Consider the following 22,451-nt stretch of genomic DNA (forward strand, 5'->3'; position numbering starts at 1 on the left):
CATGATCTTTAGACTTCAGTGTTTGACCTGAACAAAACAAAAAGAAAAAGAAAAAATAGTGTAATAGGCGTAAAACAACTTGCTGTAAAGAAATATGATAAAGAAAATGCGCGCTCACGAAAGGCGGGTGGCATGGAGGAGAGGACTCGGAAAATTCACATTGTCAGACCATGACCTTTAAACATGTCATTTAACCCTTTAGCATTTAAACCAACCATATTCGGCCAAAAGTATTCTGCTTGTTTTATGTTCAAACTTGCCAGATCTGGTCTCTCACACCAACCCTACAATATCGTTTTAAAAATTAACTGCTACCTCATCAAAATCTCATGGCTACAAGATAATGCATGATTAGTTCAAAACAATTAATTTTGGCATTAATTTTGGCAGAATAATGTGAACACTAATAATGTGAACGCTAAAGGGTTAAATTCCAGTGTTTGCCCAAGGTGCCATGCAGTGGAACTGTACTCGGAACCATGTGGTTGGGAAGAATATCCATTTTCTTTAGGGAAAACATTGGATCTTCTTCCCCATCTGTTAGCTTAGGCAAACACTGTAGTTTAAAGGACATGTTAATTTACACCTATTACAGTTTTTTAATTTTTTTTTTCTTAGGTCAAACACCATAGAGTTTAAAGGTCATGGTCTGATAATGTGAATTTTCGGAGTCCTCTCCTCCACCCCCCTTTTGCGAGCATGCATTTTTTCATATTCGTTTACAGCAACTCATTGTATGGCTATTACACTATTTAAAAATTTTTTTTGTTTGGGTCTAATACCATACAGTCTAAAGGCCATGGTCTGACGATGTGAATTTTCTGAGTTCTCTCCCTGACCCCGTTTGCTAGCTTGGCAGAACTGTTAGCACATCAAATAAAATGCCTAGCGATATTTCAACTGTTCTAAGTTCAAATTCCGCCCATGTTGACTTAGCCTTTAATACTGGGATCGATGTAATCGACTAGCTATGCTTCCACAAAATTTTAGGCTTTGTGTCAAATTTCGTTGCTTCCTGTGACGGAACTAGCTTAGCTCAACCCAGCTCAGCCCAGCCCAGCTCACCTCAGCCCAGCCCAGCTCACCTCAGCCCAGCCTAGCCCAGCCCAGCTCAGCCCAGCCTAGCCCAGCTCAGCCCAGCTCAGCCCAGCCAAGCCCAGCTCAGCTCAGCTCACCTCAGGTTGGCTTGGCTTGGCTCGGCCCGGCCCAGCCCAGCCCAGCTCAGCTCATGTACACGCACGTGTGCACACACAGCACCATAACAAACACCAATCATGCACATTCATACGCTCACACACGCACACAGATGCATGTATATACACACACTCGCACCATGTATGCACGCACACACACACAACACCAAGACAATCACACACACGATTGACAAACGAGCACACATATATACACACACCATCCTACAAAATCTCTAAAAAAACACACATCCATTTACACCACAATGGACCCTGGGACCATTCAAAAACAGCCCACACACAAACACATGTATACATACACACACACACAAAGACACATACACTCACACCAAATACACACACATACACAAAATCTTTCAAAATAACACTTTACAGTCTTTAAAAAAATATGGACGCATCAAATAATATTGCTCTGGGTTCCCTGGCACATAGAAAAAATAGACAAAACAGTTAATGGCTGGAATTTATTTGCTTATAAATTTACTTGATCAGAGCTGACTAAGAATAAGCAGCAACAACAACAACAACAACAATTACAATAACAACAACAATAACAACAAAAACACCATAAGAGTGCAGAACTTGTCTATAAATTTTAAGATGTCAGACAAGCAGTTTACTTCAGTGCAAGTTGTACTTTTAATATCAACTTGGTTTCTTGCTGGTTCCTTGTCAGTTTGCCAGAGTTCCTACTGGTTTCTTGTCCTTCTTGCCAAAGTTCCAAATAGGTCCTTGTTAATCAGCCAAAGTTCCCTGCGACTTCATTGTCTGCTCTGACTGCACCAAAAATTTAATTCATAATAAAACCCCCTTTTTCCTTTATATGCACCGACTTTTATTCTGATATGTAAAGAGATAACCACACAGCTCTGAGCTTACAACAAGGAAGCTTTTATTTGATTAGTCAACCTGCTAGACATAGCAGTCAAATCTCCCTCAAATCAATCATTTGACTGCAGCCATGCTGGAGCACCGCCTTTAGCCGAGCAAATCGACCCCAGGACTTATTCTTTGTAAGCCTAGTACTTGTTCTATTGGTCTTATTTGCCGAACTGCTAAGTTACGGGGATGTAAGCACACCAGCATCAGTTGTCAAGCAATGTCGGGGGGACAAACACGGACACACAAACATACACACACACACACACACATATATATATACATAAATACGACGGGCTTCTTTCAGTTTCCGTCTACCAAATCCACTCACAAGGCTTTGGTCGGCCCGAGGCTTTAGTAGAAGACACTTGCCCAAGGTGCCATGCAGTGGGACTGAACCCGGAACCATGTGGTTTGTAAGCAAGCTACTTACCACACAGTCACTCCTACACCTATATATATATATGTAAATATATATATATAGATAGATAGATGTATGGATGTGTGTGTGTTTGTATTCAGCCTTGTCTAGGCATGATTGTTGTAAATGAGCATCATCATCATACAAGCAAGACTGTTTGTGTCCAGTCTTCCAATGAAAACGTGTGTAGCTATGGGAAAATATCGCCTTGCTTGAAAGCAGTCAAGTGTTGGCAACAGGAAGTGCATCCGGCTGTTGAAAAATCTGACTCAACATATTCTGTCTGACCCATGAGAGCATGAAAACGTGGACGTTAAATGATGCTGGTGATGATGATGATGATGATGATGATGACGGTGACGATGATGATGATGATGGTGGTAGTGATGGTAATGGTGATGAAGATGATGATGATGAGATGATGATAATGATGACGGTGATGATGATGACGACGACATGCTGATGATGATGACAGTGATGATGATGATGATGCTGATGATGGTGGTGGTGGTAGTGGTGGTGGTGGTGGTGATGATGATTGTGATGATGGTGATAGTGATGATGATGATGATTGATGATGATGATGATGATGATGATGATGATGATGATGAAGCTGATGATGACGACGACAATGTCAATGATGATGATGAAGAAGAAGAAGAAGAACCACATAGATGTTCTGAATTCTTTCAGGGGTAGGACAAAATAATGGAAACACCTAGCATCATAACATCATAATTTTGAAATATCTATAAAACCAGCAAAAGCTTGTTTATTTTTATGTTTTTTTATTTATTATTACTGTTGCTTAATATGTTTTGCTAACATTGCTGTTTCTTTTCAGATATCATCAGTAAAAGGTAATTAAAATTCATTAAAATGACAGATCTATCGGACTTTCAAACGGAGTGGTTGGTGTTAGGAAGGGCATCCAGCTGTAGAAACACTACCAGATCAGACTGGAGCCTGGCGCAGCCTCCTGGCTTCCCAGACCCTGGTCAAACTGTCCAACCCATGCTAGCATGGAAAACGGATGTTAAATGATGATAATGATGATGTTTCTCTCTCTCTCTTTTCTCTTTTACTTGTTTCAGTCATTTGACTGTGGCCATGCTGGAGCACCGCCTTTAATCGAGCAACTCGACTCCAGGACTTATTCTTTTTTGTAAGCCCAGTACTTATTCTATCGGTCTCTTTTGCCGAACCGCTAAATAACAGGGACATAAACACACCAGCATCGGTTGTCAAGCAATGCTAGGGGGGCAAACAGAGACACACAAACACACACACGCATATATATATATATATATATATATATATATACGACGGGCTTCTTTCAGTTTCCGTCTACCAAATCCACTCACAAGGCTTTGGTCAGCCCAAGGCTATAGTAGAAGACACTTGCCCAAGGTGCCACGCAGTGGGACTGAACCCAGAACCATGTGGTTGGTAAGCAAGCTACTTACCACACAGCCGGAATTTAAATCAACAAAACGTATGAGGAAACAAAGTGAAGGCATGTTAATTGTTCGAAATAAAATCGGTGGTGGGAACTCATGTGTGGAGGAATGTCCCAACATAAAAATTAATATCTAATATTTGGAACTTATCAAGGAAAATCTTCACGTTTTAATTTAAATTTTGCTTTAATATGATTTCAAACATAGGGTCGTTCCCTGGTCAATGTTAGAAACGCTTAGTTTGTAAATTTCGGGGTAGATTAAAACGATTTCAATATTTGATTGCTGTCACTCGGACTCAGAAAGGCAGGAAAATTAAAAAGCCGTCTGAATACAAGGGAGGCTACTCAGAACGTTTGCATTTGTTTTTTTTTTTTCTTGTCTAAGGGAGAGAATTATTTAAATACCTTATTAAAATTTATAATTATTTGACCATCACGATCGTCCCTATCGCTCCTCCATATCATCGTCGTCGTCGTCACCACCACCATCATCATCATCATCATCATTACAATTATCATCATCATCATTATCAGCAGCAGCATCAAAATCATCGACGTCGTCACCATCGTCCTCCTCATAGCAGTCATCATCGTCATCACCACAACCAGAAAAAAAACCCCACCACCACCACCACCACTTCCGCCGCCGCCGCCGCTGCCACCATAATCCTCTCGTTTTTTGGCTTTTATCTGTAAATTTTCCCAGCTGGGGTTTACGAATGTTTAGGGCACCCGTTTCCTACTCCTGCTATTTGTAAAATCTGTTATCTTTGTTTCAGTGGTTTGACTGCGGCCATGCTGGAGCATCACCTTTAGTCGAGCAAATCGCCCACCCCAGGACTTATTCTTTGTAATCCTACTACTTATCCTATTGGTCTCTTTTGCTGCTAAGTTACAGGGATATAAACAAACCAACACCACTTGTCAGGCGATGGTGGGGAGACAAACACAGATACACAAACACACACACACACTTTATATATATATATACATACATATATATGATGGGCTTCTTTCAGTTTTTGTCTACCAAAACCACTCACAAGGCTTTGGTCGGCTTGAGGCTATAGTAGAAGACACTTGCCCAAGGTGCCATGCAGAGGGACCAAACCCAGAATCATGTGGTTGGTAAGCAAGCTACTTACCATAGAGCCACTCCTGTGTGTGTGTGTATATATATGATGGGTTTCTTTTGGTTTGTGTCTACCAAATCCACTTACAATGCTTTAGTCAACTCGAGGTTATAGTAGAAAACACTTGCCCTAGGTGCCATATAGTGGGACTGAACCTGGAACCATGTGGGAAGCAAACTTCTTGCCACACAGCCAGAGTCTTATAGATATTTCATTCAAAATTCCTATTTTGTTCATCGCACATTCACTCATGCAGGTCTGCAATAGCAGTTGCTGAAGCAGTATTTCAGTGGCCACAAGGCGGTGAGCTGGCAGAAATGGTAGCTCGGTGGACGAAATGCTTAGCAGTATTTCGTCTGCTGCTACGTTCTGAGTTCAAATTCTGCCGAGGTTGACTTTGCCTTTCATCCTTTTGGGGTCAATAAATTAAGTACCATCTGCATACAGGAGTCAATCTAATCAACTGGTCCCCCTCCAACAAAATTTCAGGTCTTGTACCTAGAGTAGAAAAGAATACTTAACTTCTTCATGAGGCGGTGAGCTGGCAGAATCATTAAGCACACCGGGTGAAATGCTTAGTGGTATATTGTCTGTCTTTACGTTCTGAGTTCATATTCTGCTGAAATCCACTTTGCCTTTTATCCTTTCGAGGTCGATAAATTAAGTATGAGCTGCATACTAGAGTCGATCTAATGAACTGGTCCCCCTCCTGCGAGATTTCAGGCCTTGTGCCTAGAGTAGAAAAGAATATTTCAGTGGCCAGGAACAAAATGAACTAAATTAAGCATTAGAGAAAGAATCCAAGTTGTTTTTTACATTGAATATATCAGAAGCAAAATTTTCTCAAGGACCTAAAATTACAACTGTAAATCTCCAATTTACTATCTTGTTTGTTTAGACCCCACCAAAATTATATATGGATCTCCATGGGTCATATGGACCCTGTTTGTGAAACACTGGTTTAAAGTAATCTTAGCAGGTAGTGGGCATGTATGGAAAATATCTTGGACAGCAAAAGGTGAGGGTAAAGACCTGCTTCAGTCATGAATGACCATGGGATTGAACCTAGAAAGTTCTCCTCCAAGGCACAAATCTGGGCAAGGTTCTTTATGGAAGACCATCAGTTGCCCATGCATACCAGCTTCCCCTCTGCATGCCACCAATGTTATCCAAGGGAAAGGCAAAGGAGCCGATACAGCTTGGCACCTGTGACATCGCAACCCATTTCTACAGCTGAGTGAACTGGAGTAACGTGAAATAATATTAATAATAATAATAATAATGAAATTATTGTATACAGTGCTCAGGTGTACCACAACTTGTCAGAAACTGCATATAAAGCATATGCAGTAATCTAAAAATGTCTGGAAAGTGAACAGTGTATGAGTCAGATACATGCTTGCGTGTGTATGGAGGGGAGAAAATCAGGTATAGTGTTGGCGAATCTCAGGAAGCATGGAAGTTTTGAAGGATGCAGTGCTCCGACAACAGATTCCAACAACTAACAACAGATTTGTTCCATGCTTCAGCAACTCTTAGCGTGAAAAAATGTTTCTGAAAGTCATGGGAGCTGTGCTGTTTTCTGACTTTGTAAATATGTCCACGGGTGTTAGACAGGTGGAGTTTGAAAAGGTGCTCAGAGTTATTGTTTGTAAGATGGTTAATAATTTTATGGATGTCTGCCAAGTCAGCTGCCAGACGTTGGAGTTTCAATGTATCCATGCCCAGGGAAGTAAGGCATTCAGAATATGGCAAATGCCTGATGGAGGGTATTCTCTTGGTTGCACGTCGCTGAATGGTTACCAGACAAGTAATATCCTGGGCAAGATAGGGGTTCCAGACCGGTGATGCAAATTCCAGGTGAGGCTGCACCATAGCTATATAAAGCCTCAGATAGATAGCCGGAGAGCAGCTCACAAAGGACTTGGTAAGTGATGCCAAGACACCCTCAGCCTTCTTGGCAATTTTAGCGATGTTTTTTGTCCAACGCAAATCACTGTCGACAACAATGCCCAGGTCACGTTCACAAGAAGTCGACAATAATGCCCAGGTCATGTTCACAAGAAGTCGACAATGATGCCCAGGTCATGTTCACAAGAAGTCGACAATGATGCCCAGGTCACGTTCACAAGAAGTCGACAATGATGCCCAGGTCACGTTCACAAGAAGTCGACAATAATGGCCAGGTCACGTTCACAAGAAGTCGACAATGATGCCCAGGTCACATTCACAATAAGTCGACAATAATGCCCAGGTCATGTTCACAAGAAGTCGACAATGATGACCAGGTCATGTTCACAAGAAGTCATCAATAATGCCCAGGTCACGTTCACAAGCGTCTTGCTCAAGAACACAACACACAGCCCAGTCTGGGAACTGAACTCACTATCTCATGATTGTGAGCCCAAAGCTCTAACCACTGAGCTATGTGCCTTCACTTTGACAGTAGAGAACAGCTCAAGAAAAGGAAGGCTCAGAGAATGTATTCCGTTGCTAATCTTCTAATAACTGCCAGGGACTGTTTGCCTTTTGTAAGCCAATAGAGATACTTTGAAAATCAATACAGGCAGAAGATCTAGAAAGTTCCTTCAAACAGCCTCAACTAAATGAAGTATCTTTTATTTATTTATTTATTTATTTACCACCATCTTTCTCTCTTCTGACAGGGAATAGGTTTCCAAGGTAACATACATATGTATATAATGACCCTCTTGTTGTTGTTGTTGTTGTTGTTGTTCTTCTTCTTCTTCTTCTTCTTCTTCTTCTTCTTCTTTACCACTGCCACCACCACACTGTCACCCCCACTGCAGCCACCACCACCACCACCACCACCACCACTAACATTACTACCACCACCACCACCTCCGCTGCTGCCACCACTACCACCACTGCTGCTACCACCGCCACCACCACAACCACCACCACCACCACCTCTGCTGCTGCTACCACCGACACCACTACCGCCACCGCCACCACCACCACCACCACCACCACCACCACCACCACCACACCACCACCACCACCACAACCACCACCACCACCCACCGCCACCACCACCACCCACTTCCATTGATTCTAAGGTCTGCTTATGAGACCAACGACTCCATCCCCTCTCCACTCTCCACCCCACCATACCCCACTCCACTCCATAAGGCTCTATGAGTCTTATGAACAGTGATGAGAACACAACAAACCCCGAGAACCTTGTTTTATAATAATAATAATAATAACAATAATAATAATAATAATAACAACAACAACAACAATAATAATAATAATAATAATAATATAATAATAATAATAATAATTATAATAATAATAATAATAATAATAATAATAATTATAATAATAATAATAATTATAATAATAATAATTATAATAATAATAATTATAATAATAATAATGATAATAATAATAATAATAATAATAATAATAATAACAACAATAATAATAATGTTTTGCTTTATGAAGGAACGGTTGCTTGTCACTCCCCTCTGCTCCCCCTCCTTTTGAAGAAGCATCATCCAAGAAACATCGATTTATGTAAATGTAGATGCGTTGTAAGATCATTCGGTTGATGTTTGGTCCGAGAGGTGAGACATGGCGAAAGCAAAGCGAGGAAGAAAGGCAGGTGCCTTGCATTGATTAATGTAATATCTTGGCAAGGAGTCAGCTAAGCTCAGAGGAACAAGGCACATTAAGAGGGGTCACAAAAGTAACAAAGAGAGAGAGAGGGAGAGAGAGAGGAAGAGAGAGAGGAAGATAGAGAGAGTGAGAGAGAGGAAGAGAGAGAGAGGAAGAGAGAAAGGGAGAGAGGGAGAGAGGGAGAGAGGGAGAGTGAGAGAGAGGAAGAGAGAGTGAGGGAGAGAGAGGGGAGAGAGAGGAAGAGAGAGAGGAAGAGAGAGGAAGAGAGAAAGAAGAGAGAGAGAGGAAGAGAGAGGAAGAGAGAAAGGAAGAGAGAGAGAGGAAGAGAGAGAGGAAGAGAGAGAGGGAGGAAGAGAGAGAGAGAGGAAGAGAGAGAGTGAGGGAGAGAGAGGAAGAGAGAGAGAGAGGGAGAGAGAGGAAGAGAGAGAGAGGGAGGAAGAGAGTGAGAAGGAGGACGAGAGAGAGGGAGAGAGAGGAAGAGAGAGAGGAAGAGAAAGGAAGAGAGAGGAAGAGAGAGAGAGGAAGAGAGAGAGGGTGGGAGAGAGGAAGAGAGAGAGAAAGGGTGTGTAGTTCAGAAGTGGTTGCAATTTCTAAGGATATTTCTCATTAAAAATTGGTTTGTGTTTTATGGTAATTTGTAACTAAGTTAATTCTCTTATCTGTACTGACATGGCTATGTGGTGGATAAGTCCACCTTGTAATTGTAACCGTAACAGTAACTGCATAGTTTTAAGGATGACTGGGTAGTACTTTGGGTGAGTGTCTTCTACTATACAGAGAGAGGGAGAGAGAGAAACAGAGAAGGAGGAGAGAGAGGGGGAGAAAGAGAGAGAGAAGAAAGGGAGAGAAAGGCAGATAGATAGAGAGGGTAGGAGAGAGAGAAAGAAAGAGAGAGAGAAAGAGACAGAAAGGAAGAGAGAGGAAGGGAGAGAGAGAAACAGAAAGGGAGAGAGGGAGGAGAGAGAGAGAGAGAGAAGAAAGGGAGAGAAAGCAGATAGATAGAGAGGGTAGGAGAGAGAGAAAGAAAGAGAGAGAGAAAGAGACAGAAAGGAAGAGAGAGGAAGGGAGAGAGAGAGAGAAAGAGACAGAAAGGAAGAGAGAGGAAGGGAGAGAGAGAAAAAGAGAGAAGAAAGGGAGAGAGAGGAAGAGAGAGAGGAGAGAGACAGAAAGAAAGAGAGGGGAGAGAGAAACAGAAAGGGAGAGAGAGGAAGAGAGAGAGGGGGAGAGAGAAACAGAAAGGGAGAGAGGGAGAGAGAGAGACAGAAAGAAAGAGAGGGGGAGAGAGAAACAGAAAGGGAGAGAGGGAGAGAGAGACAGAAAGAAAGAGAGGGGGAGAGAGAAACAGAAAGGGAGAGAGGGAGAGAGACAGAAAGAAGGAGAGAGGGGTGAGAAACAGAAAGACAGAGAGAGGGAGAAAGAGAAGTGCCTAGGCAGGTAGATGTGTAGATAGGTAAGGAGATCGAGACAACATGCGTGTAGTTGAAAAGTGATGAGAAGTAGCAAAATTAAGAACAGGGAAGAAAATAATTAATTAGCAAAGATGAAGGTGTTTGGTATGTCAGTTTCGTTTCAAAAATTACTGACCAGGTGTCCAGTCTGAGGTTCCTGTCTCCCTTCCTCCCCACCCACCATCAAATTTCAAAGTCTTGCAAAAATGTCCTCCTATGACCAAGGCATTTAAAACAACAACAAGAGCATTATTAATTTATTCAGGACCTTGGTTTTTCTAAGGCATGTAAAAGGGCTTGTGCAGTGCACCATGTAAAAGCACCCATGTGGTGCCATGTAAAAACACCTGTCTGGTCCCATGTAAAAGTGCCCTGTGAGGTGTCACGTAAAAGTGCCTGTGAGGTGCCACATAAAAGTGCCCATGTAGTGCCCTGCAAAAACACTCATCTGGTGTCACATAAAAGTGCCTGTGAGGTGTCACATAAAAGTGCCCATGTAGTGCCCTGCAAAAACACTCATCTGGTGCCACATAAAAGTGCCCAATGTGGTGCCCTGCAAAAATACCCATCTGGTGCCATGTAAGACTTGTTTAAGGATGTTGAAAGAACCACCCATGTTTCCAAAGGGGAATTATTCAAACCCCAAAGAATCCTTCTCAACACATGGCTATGATGCTCCCTCACTACTTCTGCTCGTGATCAGAGATGCACACATCGCCAGCCACCAAGGGACATGCTCAACTGGTTAAGGTCCAAACAACTGACAAGCAATCTGTGGTATTGAGCAGAATATTTGCTGTAGCCCATCTTTTATACCAAGACAAACCAATGTACATGATAACACTTCAATCAGTTAAGATCAGAAGCCATGAGAGCCACTGCCTGGTACTGCATCAGGGCATTATTATTATTATATTATTATTATTATTATTATTATCATTATTATTATTATTATTATTATTATTACCCTTAGGTGAATTCTAGAGGGATCACATTGCCATCCGATGTGTGACATGTTGCACCCATACAGGCAATGTCAAGTTGATGTTCAGAATGAGCTAATGTACTGCACAAACGTTTGATCACTATAAACGAATCATATACTCTTACTCTTTTACTTGTTTCAGTCATTTGACTGTGGCCATGCTGGAGCACCGCCTTTAGTCGAGCAAATCGACCCCCAGGACTTATTCTTTGTAAGCCTAGTACTTATTCTATCGGTCTCTTTTGCCGAACCACTAAGTCAAGGGGACCTAAACACACCAGCATCGGTTGTCAAGTGATGTTGGGGGGACAAACATATACACACACACATACATCAATATACATATATACAATGGGTTTCTTTCAGTTTCCGTCTGCCAAATCCACTCACAAGGCTTTGGTCGGCCCGAGGCTATAGTAGAAGACACTTGCCCAAGGTGCCATGCAGTGGGACTGAACCCGGAACCAAGTGGTTGGTAAGCAAGCTACTTACCACACAGCCACTCCTATGCCTATGTGCAAGAAATTGCAGAAATGTCTTTCTCAGAATCAAGAGATTACCAAGGACAAAATGAAGACTGTTAAAAGAATTATCACAACAATGGACAGGCGACGTTTGCTTGCCAATAACAATCGATTCATTATGATTAAATATGCTTAGACACATTCTTACCAATAATCAATTAGTAACCAAAGAGGAAGAGAGGTAACTGAGAGTGAATTCCAGTCATGGTGAAATATTAATCTTGGAACAAGAGCACTCGGAGAAACGCAATCCTCTGCCAAGGCAGCACCGATGTCTTCTCAATGATTTGTCGGAGATGGTTTTTAAAATGAGAATATATGAAATGGGCTTGACTACAAAAGGGGAAAAACTTGTGGGAAGAAGACTTTTCTTCGGGGAAACATGATGCGGTGCATCTGAAGGAAGCTGAGAGGGAGCTGCGAGGTTAAAGAAGAAAAGGCAGGGATCCAACTGAAGAGAGGGAGAAAAGACAGTCCGGGGTCAAGAATAATGAGGAAAAGTCACCGATGAGTGAATTGTTAGAGGTAAGGAGGGATTAAGTACAGTGAGAGAGAAAGAAAGAATGAAAGAAAGAAAGAAAGAATGAAAGAAAGAATGAAAGAAAGAATGAATTAAATAATGAATGAATGAAAGAACGAATGAAAAAAGAAAGAAAGGAAGAATGAAGAAATGAAAGAAAAAAGAAAGAATGAAAGAAAGAATGGGGAAAAGTCACCAATGGCCTAATCACTATAGGCAAGAAGGGATTAAGTACAGTGAGAAAGAAAGAGAGAGTGAAAGAAAGAATGAATGAAAGAACAAATGAAAGAAAAAAAGAAAGAAAGGAAGAATGAGGAAAAGTCACCAATAGCCAATGTGCCATAGGAGCAAAGGCATTAAATACAGTAAGAAATTTATCAACAGTTCTATAATTTACATAAATAAATACCTAAGTAGACAAGTGGATGAAATGAGAAATAAAGAAAGAAAACTAACAATAGAAGAAAGTTTTTAAAAAAACTTTTATATTTCGGATGCAAAGGTCTATCTTCAGAAGAATGCAGTCGAAGAAATGCGGATTTACAGAGATCTTCTTTGAATGTATTCTTCTGAAGATGGGCTTTTGTGCCTGAAATGTTAAGATTTAAAAAAAAAATTTCTGCATTGTTAGAAGCTCTCGTTATTTGTCATTTCATTCATTTTCTGCTTTCGTACAGGAAAAAAGAAAAGAAAACTTAAAACTTGTATTTCTATACTTTTATTAATATGTAGCAGAAGATTTAGCAGAAGCAACAAAATGACTCAAGGGCCGAGATTTTCTTGTGTTCAATTGATAAGTGCTAAACGGGGTCGATAAATTAAGTACCAGTTGTATTCTGGGGTCAATCTAATCGACTGGCCCCTCCACAAAAATTATAGGCCTTTTGCCTAGGGGTCGATCTAATCGACTGGCCCTTCCACAAAAATTATAGGCCTTGTGCCTAGAGGAGAAAATAATATATTCAAATTATGCTGGGGCTGACTTTGCCTTTCATCCATTTTTGGCAGGGTGGTCGATAAATTAAGTACCAGTTGCATTCTGGGTCGATCTAATTGACTAGCCCCCTCCCAAAAAATTTTGGGCCTTTTGCCTCGAGGAGAAAAGAATATATTCAAATTCTGCTGAGGTTGACTTTGCCTTTCATCCTTTTGGGGTTCGATAAATTAAGTACCAGTTGCATACTGAGGTCGATCTAATTGACTAGCCCCCTCCTCAAAAATTTCATACCTTGTGCTTAGAGTAGATAAGTTTCCTAAATGCTAACACATGAAACTCTCAGCCCTTCAGTCACTCTGCTGCTTCTACTAAACATTAATGACTACATAGGTGTAGGCATACATGTGGCTGTGTGGTAAGAGGCATGGCACCTTAGGCAAGTGTCTTCTACTATAGCCTTGGGTTGACCAAAGCCTTGTGAGTGGATTTGGTAGACAGAAACTGAAAGACAGAAACTGAAAGACAGTGAATATGTTAACTTATAAGGCACTAAAAGAGAATGACTCTCCCCAGACACAACAGTATATATATATATATATATATATACACACTCTTTTACTTCTTTCAGTCATTTGACTGCGGCCATGCTGGAGCACCACCTTTAGTCGAGCAAATCGACCCCAGGATTTATTCTTTGTAAGCCTAGTACTTATTTTATCAGTTTCTTTTGCTGAACTGCTAAGTTACGGGGGCGTAAGCACACCAGCATTGGTTGTCAAGCGATGTTGGGGCCAACAGACACAGACACACAAACATACACACACATACATATATATATATATATATATATATATATATATATATACATATATACAACGGGCTTCTTTCAGTTTCTGTCTACCAAATCCACTCACAAGGCTTTGGTTGGCCCGAGGCTATAGTAGAAGACACTTGCCTAAGGTGCCATGCAGTGGGACTTAACCCCGGAACCATGTGGTTTGTAAGCAAGCTACTTACCACACAACCACTCCTGCACCTATATATATCTATATATATATATATATACATATCTGTCTATGTGTGTGCCTTTGTGTCTGTTAGGAAGAGGGGTTCTTTTTTCATGTTATAGAAGAGTGAATTTCATTTGAAGGACATGGGCCACTATATTTCAAATAGTCAGAGCAACTGCATGGAGACTCCCTTCTCATAATACTTACAACATTAAACTCGGCTACTTCCATCATACAACAGAGGTGACAGAGTCGGAAAATGATAATACTAATTTATAAAACCCAGTAACCCAAACACCTTTTCAGAATTTGATCATCCACAATTCTCCTGACTAATTAGGTATGGCAATGCCACAGATGTAATTTCTCATCCCTACCCTTTCACCACCCACCAACCTACCTACCTGTTTCTCACGTTGCACAAAGAAGGATTAATCAATAAAACAGCTTGGCGCAAAAACACAAAGGTTATTATGGTCGAATTTGTTTTCTTCTGCAAATATTTGTGTCTCAACGAGTAATCGTTAGTGCTTGTGGAGTGTTCAATGGTTCTAGCCAAGGGAAAAGTTTCAGCTACGGCTATGTAATAATAATGATGATGATGATGATGATGATGATGATGATGATGATGATGATGATGATGGTGGTGGTGGTGGTGGTGGTGGTGGTGGTGGTGGTGGTGGTGGTGATGATGATAGTAATAATGTATCATTGTACAATCACACATATATAGATAAATATGTTTATACATGCATACATATGTATGTATGTATGTATGTATGTATATATGTATATGTATATATGCAATATATATATATATATATATATATATAATATACATATCACGTGATCACGTGACGACCAGACCATCAGATGTTGCTACACATCGCTGGTCACAATGCGTTCGCATTGTTTTAGCCTTCGAATGATGCCACCCCACTGGCTAAGCGAGCAGGCCAATATATATATATATAATTATATATATAATATATATATATATATATATATATATATTATACATACATATAAATAATATACATATACATACCTGGGACGAGGTGGTGAAGCACGACCTTCGAACTTAGGCCTCATGAGGAAATGACCAGAGACCGAGACCTTTGGAAATATCTGTACGTGAGAAGACCAGGCAGGACAAGTGGCCAGCCCACTTATGAATGCCTTCCTCCCTTGGACACAAAGACCGGTTGAGGCAAGCGAAGTCGATAAGAACCTCATCCGACGACAGACACCCATCCCAACCCCCATGCTTGCGAAGACATGTTGGGGCAAGCGAAATCGAAATCGAAATCGAAACCGAATTGAACCAGCCAGGATCCCTGGCCTGGTGGTACGTAAAAACACTATCCGACTCGGGGCCGTGGCAGTAAAATACTCCAATGCGACCGTACGACAGGCACCCTTGCCAACCCCCTTTGCTTGTGAAGACATTTGGGGCAAGCGAAATCGAAATCGAATTGAACCAGCCAGGATCCCTGGTCTGGTGGTACGTAAAAAGCACTATCCGACTCGTGGCCGATGCCAGCACCGCCTCGACTGGCTTCCGTGCCGGTGGCACATAAAATACACCAATTGACCGTGGCCGTGCCAGCCCCGCCTGGCACCTGTGCAGTGGCACGTAAAAAGCACCCACTACACTCACGGAGTGGTTGGCGTTAGGAAGGGCATCCAGCTGTAGAAACATTGCCAAATTAGACTGGAGCCTGGTGCAGCCTTCTGGCTTCCCAGAACCCCGGTCGAACCGTCCAACCCATGCTAGCATGGAGAACGGACGTTAAACGACGATGATGATGATGATGATGATACATACATATACACAGACACACACAATAAACGTACATGTATATATATGTGTGTGTGTTTATATATATATACATATACATACATACATACATACATATATAAACATATAAAAGTACATATATATATATGTGTATGTATATATGTGCACACACACACACATATATATATAAACATATGTATGTATATATATATAAACAAATATAAGTACATATATGTATATATACATATGTATATATATATGTATGTAAATATTATATATATATAATATTATATTATATATATATATATATATATATATATATAGTATATATATATTATATGTATGTATGTATGTATAATAAATGTATGTATGTTTATTGACAAAAGTAAGTGATCATTAACACAGTGAATTATATATGATTGACTTTCCAGCAAGAAAATAAAATCATTCGCTTCTTTTTGTTTTTTTCTTTTTGTTTTAATTTTTTTTTTTGTGCTTTTCTTGCCTCCATTCAATACTCTCTTCTTGGTATAGTTTATTGTTATCGGCTATTTTATGTATAGTTTACACCAGAGATTTCAAAATAAAATTAGGTAAAATAAATTAATGAATAGAGAAAGAAAGAAAGAAAACATGAGAAAAAGAAAAAAAGAAAGAAAGAAAGAAAGACAGAAAGAATGAAAGAGCGAAAGAAACAAAGAAGTGTTATAGTTTCTTAAAACTCTTTAAATAATGGCCAGATTTACTATTTTACTCTTTTACTTGTTTCAGTCATGTGACTGTGGCCATGCTGGAGTACTGACTTTAGACGAGCAAGTTGACCCCAGGACTTATTCTTTGTAAGCCTAGTACTTATTCTATTGATTTCTATTTTGCCGAACTGCTAAGTTACTAGGATGTAAACACACCGACATTGGTTGCCAAGCAATGTTGCAGGGGGGGGGGGAACAAACACAGACACATAAACATATACACACACATCCATATATATATACATATATACGATGGGCTTCTTTCAGTTTCCATCTACCAAATCCACTCACAAGGCTTTGGTTGGCCCGAGGCTATGGTAGAAGACAATTGCCCTAGGTGCCACGCAGTGGGACAGAACCTGGAACTGTGTGGTTCGTAAGCAAGTTACTTAACACACAGCCACTCCTATGCCCATTTGCTCATAATTTATTTTTTTCAAGACAAAATTTCTTAATTTTGTTCTGGATGTGGACTGTGTGGTAAGGAGCTTCCTTCTTCATCACATGGTTCCGGGTTCAGTCCCACTGCGTGGCACCTTGGCGAGTGTCTTCTACTATAGCCTCGGGCTGACCAAAGCCTTGTGAGTGAATTTGGTAGATGGAAACTGAAAGAAGCCCATTGCGTGTGTGTATATATATATATATATATTATAAGACCTCTGAGATATGCTGTGACTGTGAAGTCCCGACAAAAGAAGTGAGTTCATGGCTCGCAGGACAGCCTGGTGTGCTAACCTTGGATCGTAGAGTGACCTGCTGTTCTTGAGGAGACCTATTGAGTCAAGTACATCAACACCAACATCAAAATAGCAATCAAATGGAAATTGTAATTAAGATACCCGTGCTGGTGACACATAAAAAGCACCGTCCGAACGTGGCAGATGCCAGTGCCGCCTGACTGGCATCCGTGTCAGTGACACGCAAAAGCACCAACCGATCATGGCCTCATGCCAGCATCCTCTGGCCTCTGTGCCAGTGGCACGTGAAAAGCACCTACTACATTCATGGAGTGGTTGGCGTTAGGAAGGGCATCCAGCTGTAGAAACACTGCCAGATCAGACTGGAGCCTGGTGCATCCTCCTGGCTTCCCAGAACCCAGTTGAACTGTCCAACCCATGCTAGCATGGTGTTGGTGTGTTTACGTACCCCTAATTAAGTGGTTTGGCAAAAGGGACTGATATCATAAGTATGTATATATATATGTATATATATATATATATATATATATATATATATATATATATTTAGCAATTAAGGACAACTACTTAATAAGGAAAACTTAACAAGAAATTGTCAGGTATTACGAAATTTTTTCGAAATAATTATATATATATATATACACACACACACATACATACATATGTGTGTATATATATACATATACACATGTATGTGTGTGTGTGTGAGTGTGTGTTTGAGTGTGTGCATGTGTATGTGTATGTATTTATATGCAATGTGCTCCCATATACTTTCGGCCACTAAATTCCCTCACATAACAATAGTTGGCCAGAGGCTACAGTAGAAGACACTTGCCTATGGTGGTGTGCCATGGGACTGAACCTGAAACCACAAGGATATCAAACAATCTTCTTAACCACACAGCCATGGCTGTACTCAATACGAACCAAAAAAAAAAAACACACCCCAAAAAACAAAAGGAAAACAAAAAGAAAACCGTGTCTCCTTTCTTAAAGATTCTCAGTCTAATGGACATTGATCTACCATTGTCAAGATCTGTCTGGTTGCAGTCGCATGAGCCACAAACTCTTCACATTAAAAGAATTTGTAGAAAGACATCCATTAGAATGATACGCATAACTTAATTCTAACCGAGTGCCAATCAATTAATTAATCAATACTTATAAATAATTCTGGTTAGTTATCAGCTGAAATAGAAACCCACAATAAACTACTAATTCTGTTGGTTTCTTTTGATTACGCATATTCTCAAATTTCATTGCAGAATAAACTCAGTCCCCAGTATATTACGGATATTTAGTATCTAAAAGCAATCAGCTGGCAAAATTGTAAACATGCCTGATGAAATGCTTTGTTACGTTTGTTCTGTCTTTACGTTCTGAGTTCAAATTCCACCGAGGTTGACTTTTGCCTTTTATCGTTTTGAGGTTGATAAAATAAGTATCAGTTATGCACTGGGGTTAATGTCATTGACTAACTGTGTTTCTTACTCAATGTGAATACCCTTTTACTCTTTTACTTGTTTCAGTCATTTGACTGTGGCCATGCTGGAGCACCGCCTTTAGTCGATCGAGAAAAAATCGACCCCAGGACTTATTCTTTGTAAGCCTAGTACTTATTCTATTGGTCTCTTTTGCCGAACTGCTAAGTTACAGGGACGTAAACACACCAGCATCGGTTGTCAAGCGATGTTGGGGGGACAAACACAGTTCCACAAACATATACACACATACATATATTATATATAAATATATATGTATGTATATATATATATATATATATATATATTATATATATATATATATATATATATATATGTATATATGTATGTATGTGTGTGTATGTGTTTGTGTGTCTATGTTTGTCCCCCCAACATCGCTTGACAACCGATGCTGGTGTGTTTACGTCCCTGTAACTTAGCAGTTCGGCAAAAGAGACCAATAGAATAAGTACTAGGCTTACAAAGAATAAGTCCTGGGGCTGATTTGCTCGACTAAAGGTGGTGCTCAAACATGGCCACAGTCACATGACTCAAACAAGTAAAAGAGTATATATTTTTCTTCATCATCATCATTTAACGTCCGCTCTCCATGCTGGCATGGGTGAAACGGTTTCACTGGAACTAGTAAGCCAGAGAGCTGTACCAAGTTCCAGTTTGATTTGGCTTGATTTCTATGCCTGGGTGCTCTTCCTAAAGCCAACCAACCACTCCAAGAGTGTAGTGAGTGCCTTTTACATGTCACTGGCACCGGCCAAGACTACGATTTCACTTGGCTTGATGAGTCCTCCCAGGCACAGCAAATTGCCAAAGGTTTTGAGAACTTGCCCTTGCCACTGTGAGACCCATCTTTAATAATTTTGAGTACCTTGTGGGTTGTGTGGCTTCTTTAACTTATGCTTAACCATTTAGCATTTAAACTGACCATATCCACCCTGAATATTCTACCTGTTTTATGGTCCAACCAACCAACCAACCAACCAACCAACCAGATCTGGCCTTTCACGCCTATCCTGTAATGCTATTCTAAAAATAAACAATAACGTCTTCAAAGTCTCAAAGCTATGAGATAATACTTGATTAATTTAAAAGTGGGAATAAACAAGAATCATACTTAAGAGAGTAATCTAAGTGCTAAAGGGTTAAATTTCCATACCTGAGTTTTGAGAGAAGAGAGTATTAGAGTGATCTGATTAAAAAAATCTTTGACCTCGATGATAAGCCAGAAAATAAGGTTGATAAATGACTTATGGCTATGGATGTTTATATGGGGCTTAAAGTTCAATCAATACCATGCTAGTCAAACTGTCACCAATGGGAGACATTTGAATTATGAAGAAAATGTTTTCTTATAAATAGTAATAAAACCATCAATTTTTGACCAGTTGTTTTTATTATTAATAGATAGATAGACAGATAGGCATCTCTCTCTCTCTCTTTCTCTCTCTCTCTCTCTCTCTCTCTATATATATATATATATATATATATATATATATATAAAACTCAACTTCTGTGTCTGTGTGTGTATCTGTATCTGTGTCTGTGTGTTTAACTTCCCGGCACATCTCCTCTTAGCCAACAAATTGTAGAACCACCAAAAATGGGTCACTTAAAGTTTAGGCGAATGAAACAAACAAACAAACAAAACAAAACAAGTACTGAATTGATCTGTTCCACTAACCCCTCCACCGTGGTGGTCCAGCATGGCCAGCTGCAGTCCAATGGCTGAAACAAATAAAACATAAAAGAAAAAGGTAACCTGATCTGCATTATCCAATGTATTCCTTCTTTTTTTAAAGCAGCAGGGTATAATCTTATGGAGATTTAGCTGCCATTTCTAACAAATCAAGAGACCACACAGAGGCTCTCTTTCATTGGCTCATGGGGTTGCAGGAGTGATTTTGGGGGTAGTCTTAGGTGTGTACGTCTGGATGTTTGCGGAGTTATTTGTATAAACATCTTTCAAAACTCCACCAAAGCATGTAACCCCATATGAGCTTTTGTGACCTGGAAACATTTCTGTTGGCAAAAGTGTTTCATGTGAAACCGTAGGTCAGAGATTTCCAATTCAATTTAATCTATTGTTATTGTACATAAAATACAAAAAAAAAACAAAAAGCCCCTCAAAACACAGGGGAAACTGCTGAAGTTGCAGAGGATCGGCAAATACAGGCAACAATGAAAAAATCAATGTTAATCAAATAACCAAAATAACAAACAGCCGTTGATATACAATACAACAGCAAACATTCCAGTATATGAAAACAGACTTAACATTTTATAGTAAATTTGTATGCTTAAAACATATTTATTCTCGCTGTAGAATAATAATAACCGACAAATATTTATTTTCACAACCAGTTACGTGACCAGAAATATAGTCATCAGTTTCAGGAAAGTTTAGTTGCTCTTCATATACTTCACATGACTAACAGAAGATAGTAGTGTAAAGCCGATGTTCGCTGGTAAATGGATTTTATTTTGCAGTTATGTGAGATTAAAGTATTTTTCAAACATAATAAATATGTTATAAACATAAAAATAATAGACTTTTGTATATATACAGAACTGCTCAATAATCTTACTATATGGCAGTATTCCAATTAATATGAATGCAACAGTTGAATATAACAACGACAACAACAACAACAACAAAGAAGAAGAAAAAATGCTTTCTAATTGATGTATTAATACCAGCAGATAACAACATGTCTCTAAAAGAAATGGAGAAACTTTCAAAATACAAAGACCTGGAAATAGAGGTAACTCGAATGTGGAATCTAAGAACAGAAATAATTCCTATCATAGTAGGTGCATTAGGTATGATAAAAAAAATATTCAGATAAATACATAACAAAAACACCAGGACTTACAAATATATATAACATACAGAAAATTGCAATACTGGGCACTGCACACAACCTACACTTTCAATACAGTAACCATCAGAGCATCGCAGCAAATCACAGCACATACCTAAGGCACACAGAGCTGCACTCGGTAGTGAAGTGAAAGCACGCTATAAAAATAAAACTACTGAATAATAATAATAATAATAATAATAATACCAAAAACATGTAATGAAAAACATAACAAAAACACCAGGCCTTACAAACACATATAACATACAGAAAATTGCACTACTGGGCACTGCACACATCCTACGCAAAACATTTTCCATACAATAACCTTCAGAGCATCACAACAAATCACAGCACATACCCAAGGCACACAGAGCTGCACTCGGTAGTGAAGTGAAATATCTCAGGCTTCTTGGTAATGTTATAGAAAAGAGTTATGTATTAAGTGTACTGTGTGGTCAGAACTAACTTCTAGTAAGTGAGTAACAGAAAGTTTAGATAGCTTTGCCAGCTTTTATGTTTGTCTCGATTATGTCATCTCTGACCTTCGCGATGACGATGATGACGATGATGGTTTCACCTGTGCTTAGATGGAAATATATATGTGTGTATGTGTGTGTATGTGCATGCGCATGTGTGTATATATATATATATTTACATTATAT

General features: G+C 39.7%; 1 protein-coding gene across 1 annotated transcript in view; it reads right to left on the reverse strand.

Annotated features, from left to right (window-relative positions):
* Window positions 1–8: 8 nt before the first annotated feature.
* The window catches only part of LOC118765431 (uncharacterized protein DDB_G0271670-like), a gene marked incomplete at its 5' end in the record, with an annotated part of 141,747 nt that continues 119,304 nt past the window's right edge, over window positions 9–22,451 (reverse strand). Inside the window, one exon of the mRNA XM_036507498.1 lies at window positions 9–27. Coding sequence (XP_036363391.1) covers window positions 9–27 — 19 coding nt within the window. The remainder of the gene's footprint in view (window positions 28–22,451) is intronic.

This window comes from Octopus sinensis, linkage group LG11, assembly GCF_006345805.1.
Source record: "Octopus sinensis linkage group LG11, ASM634580v1, whole genome shotgun sequence".
NCBI lineage: Eukaryota > Metazoa > Mollusca > Cephalopoda > Octopoda > Octopodidae > Octopus > Octopus sinensis.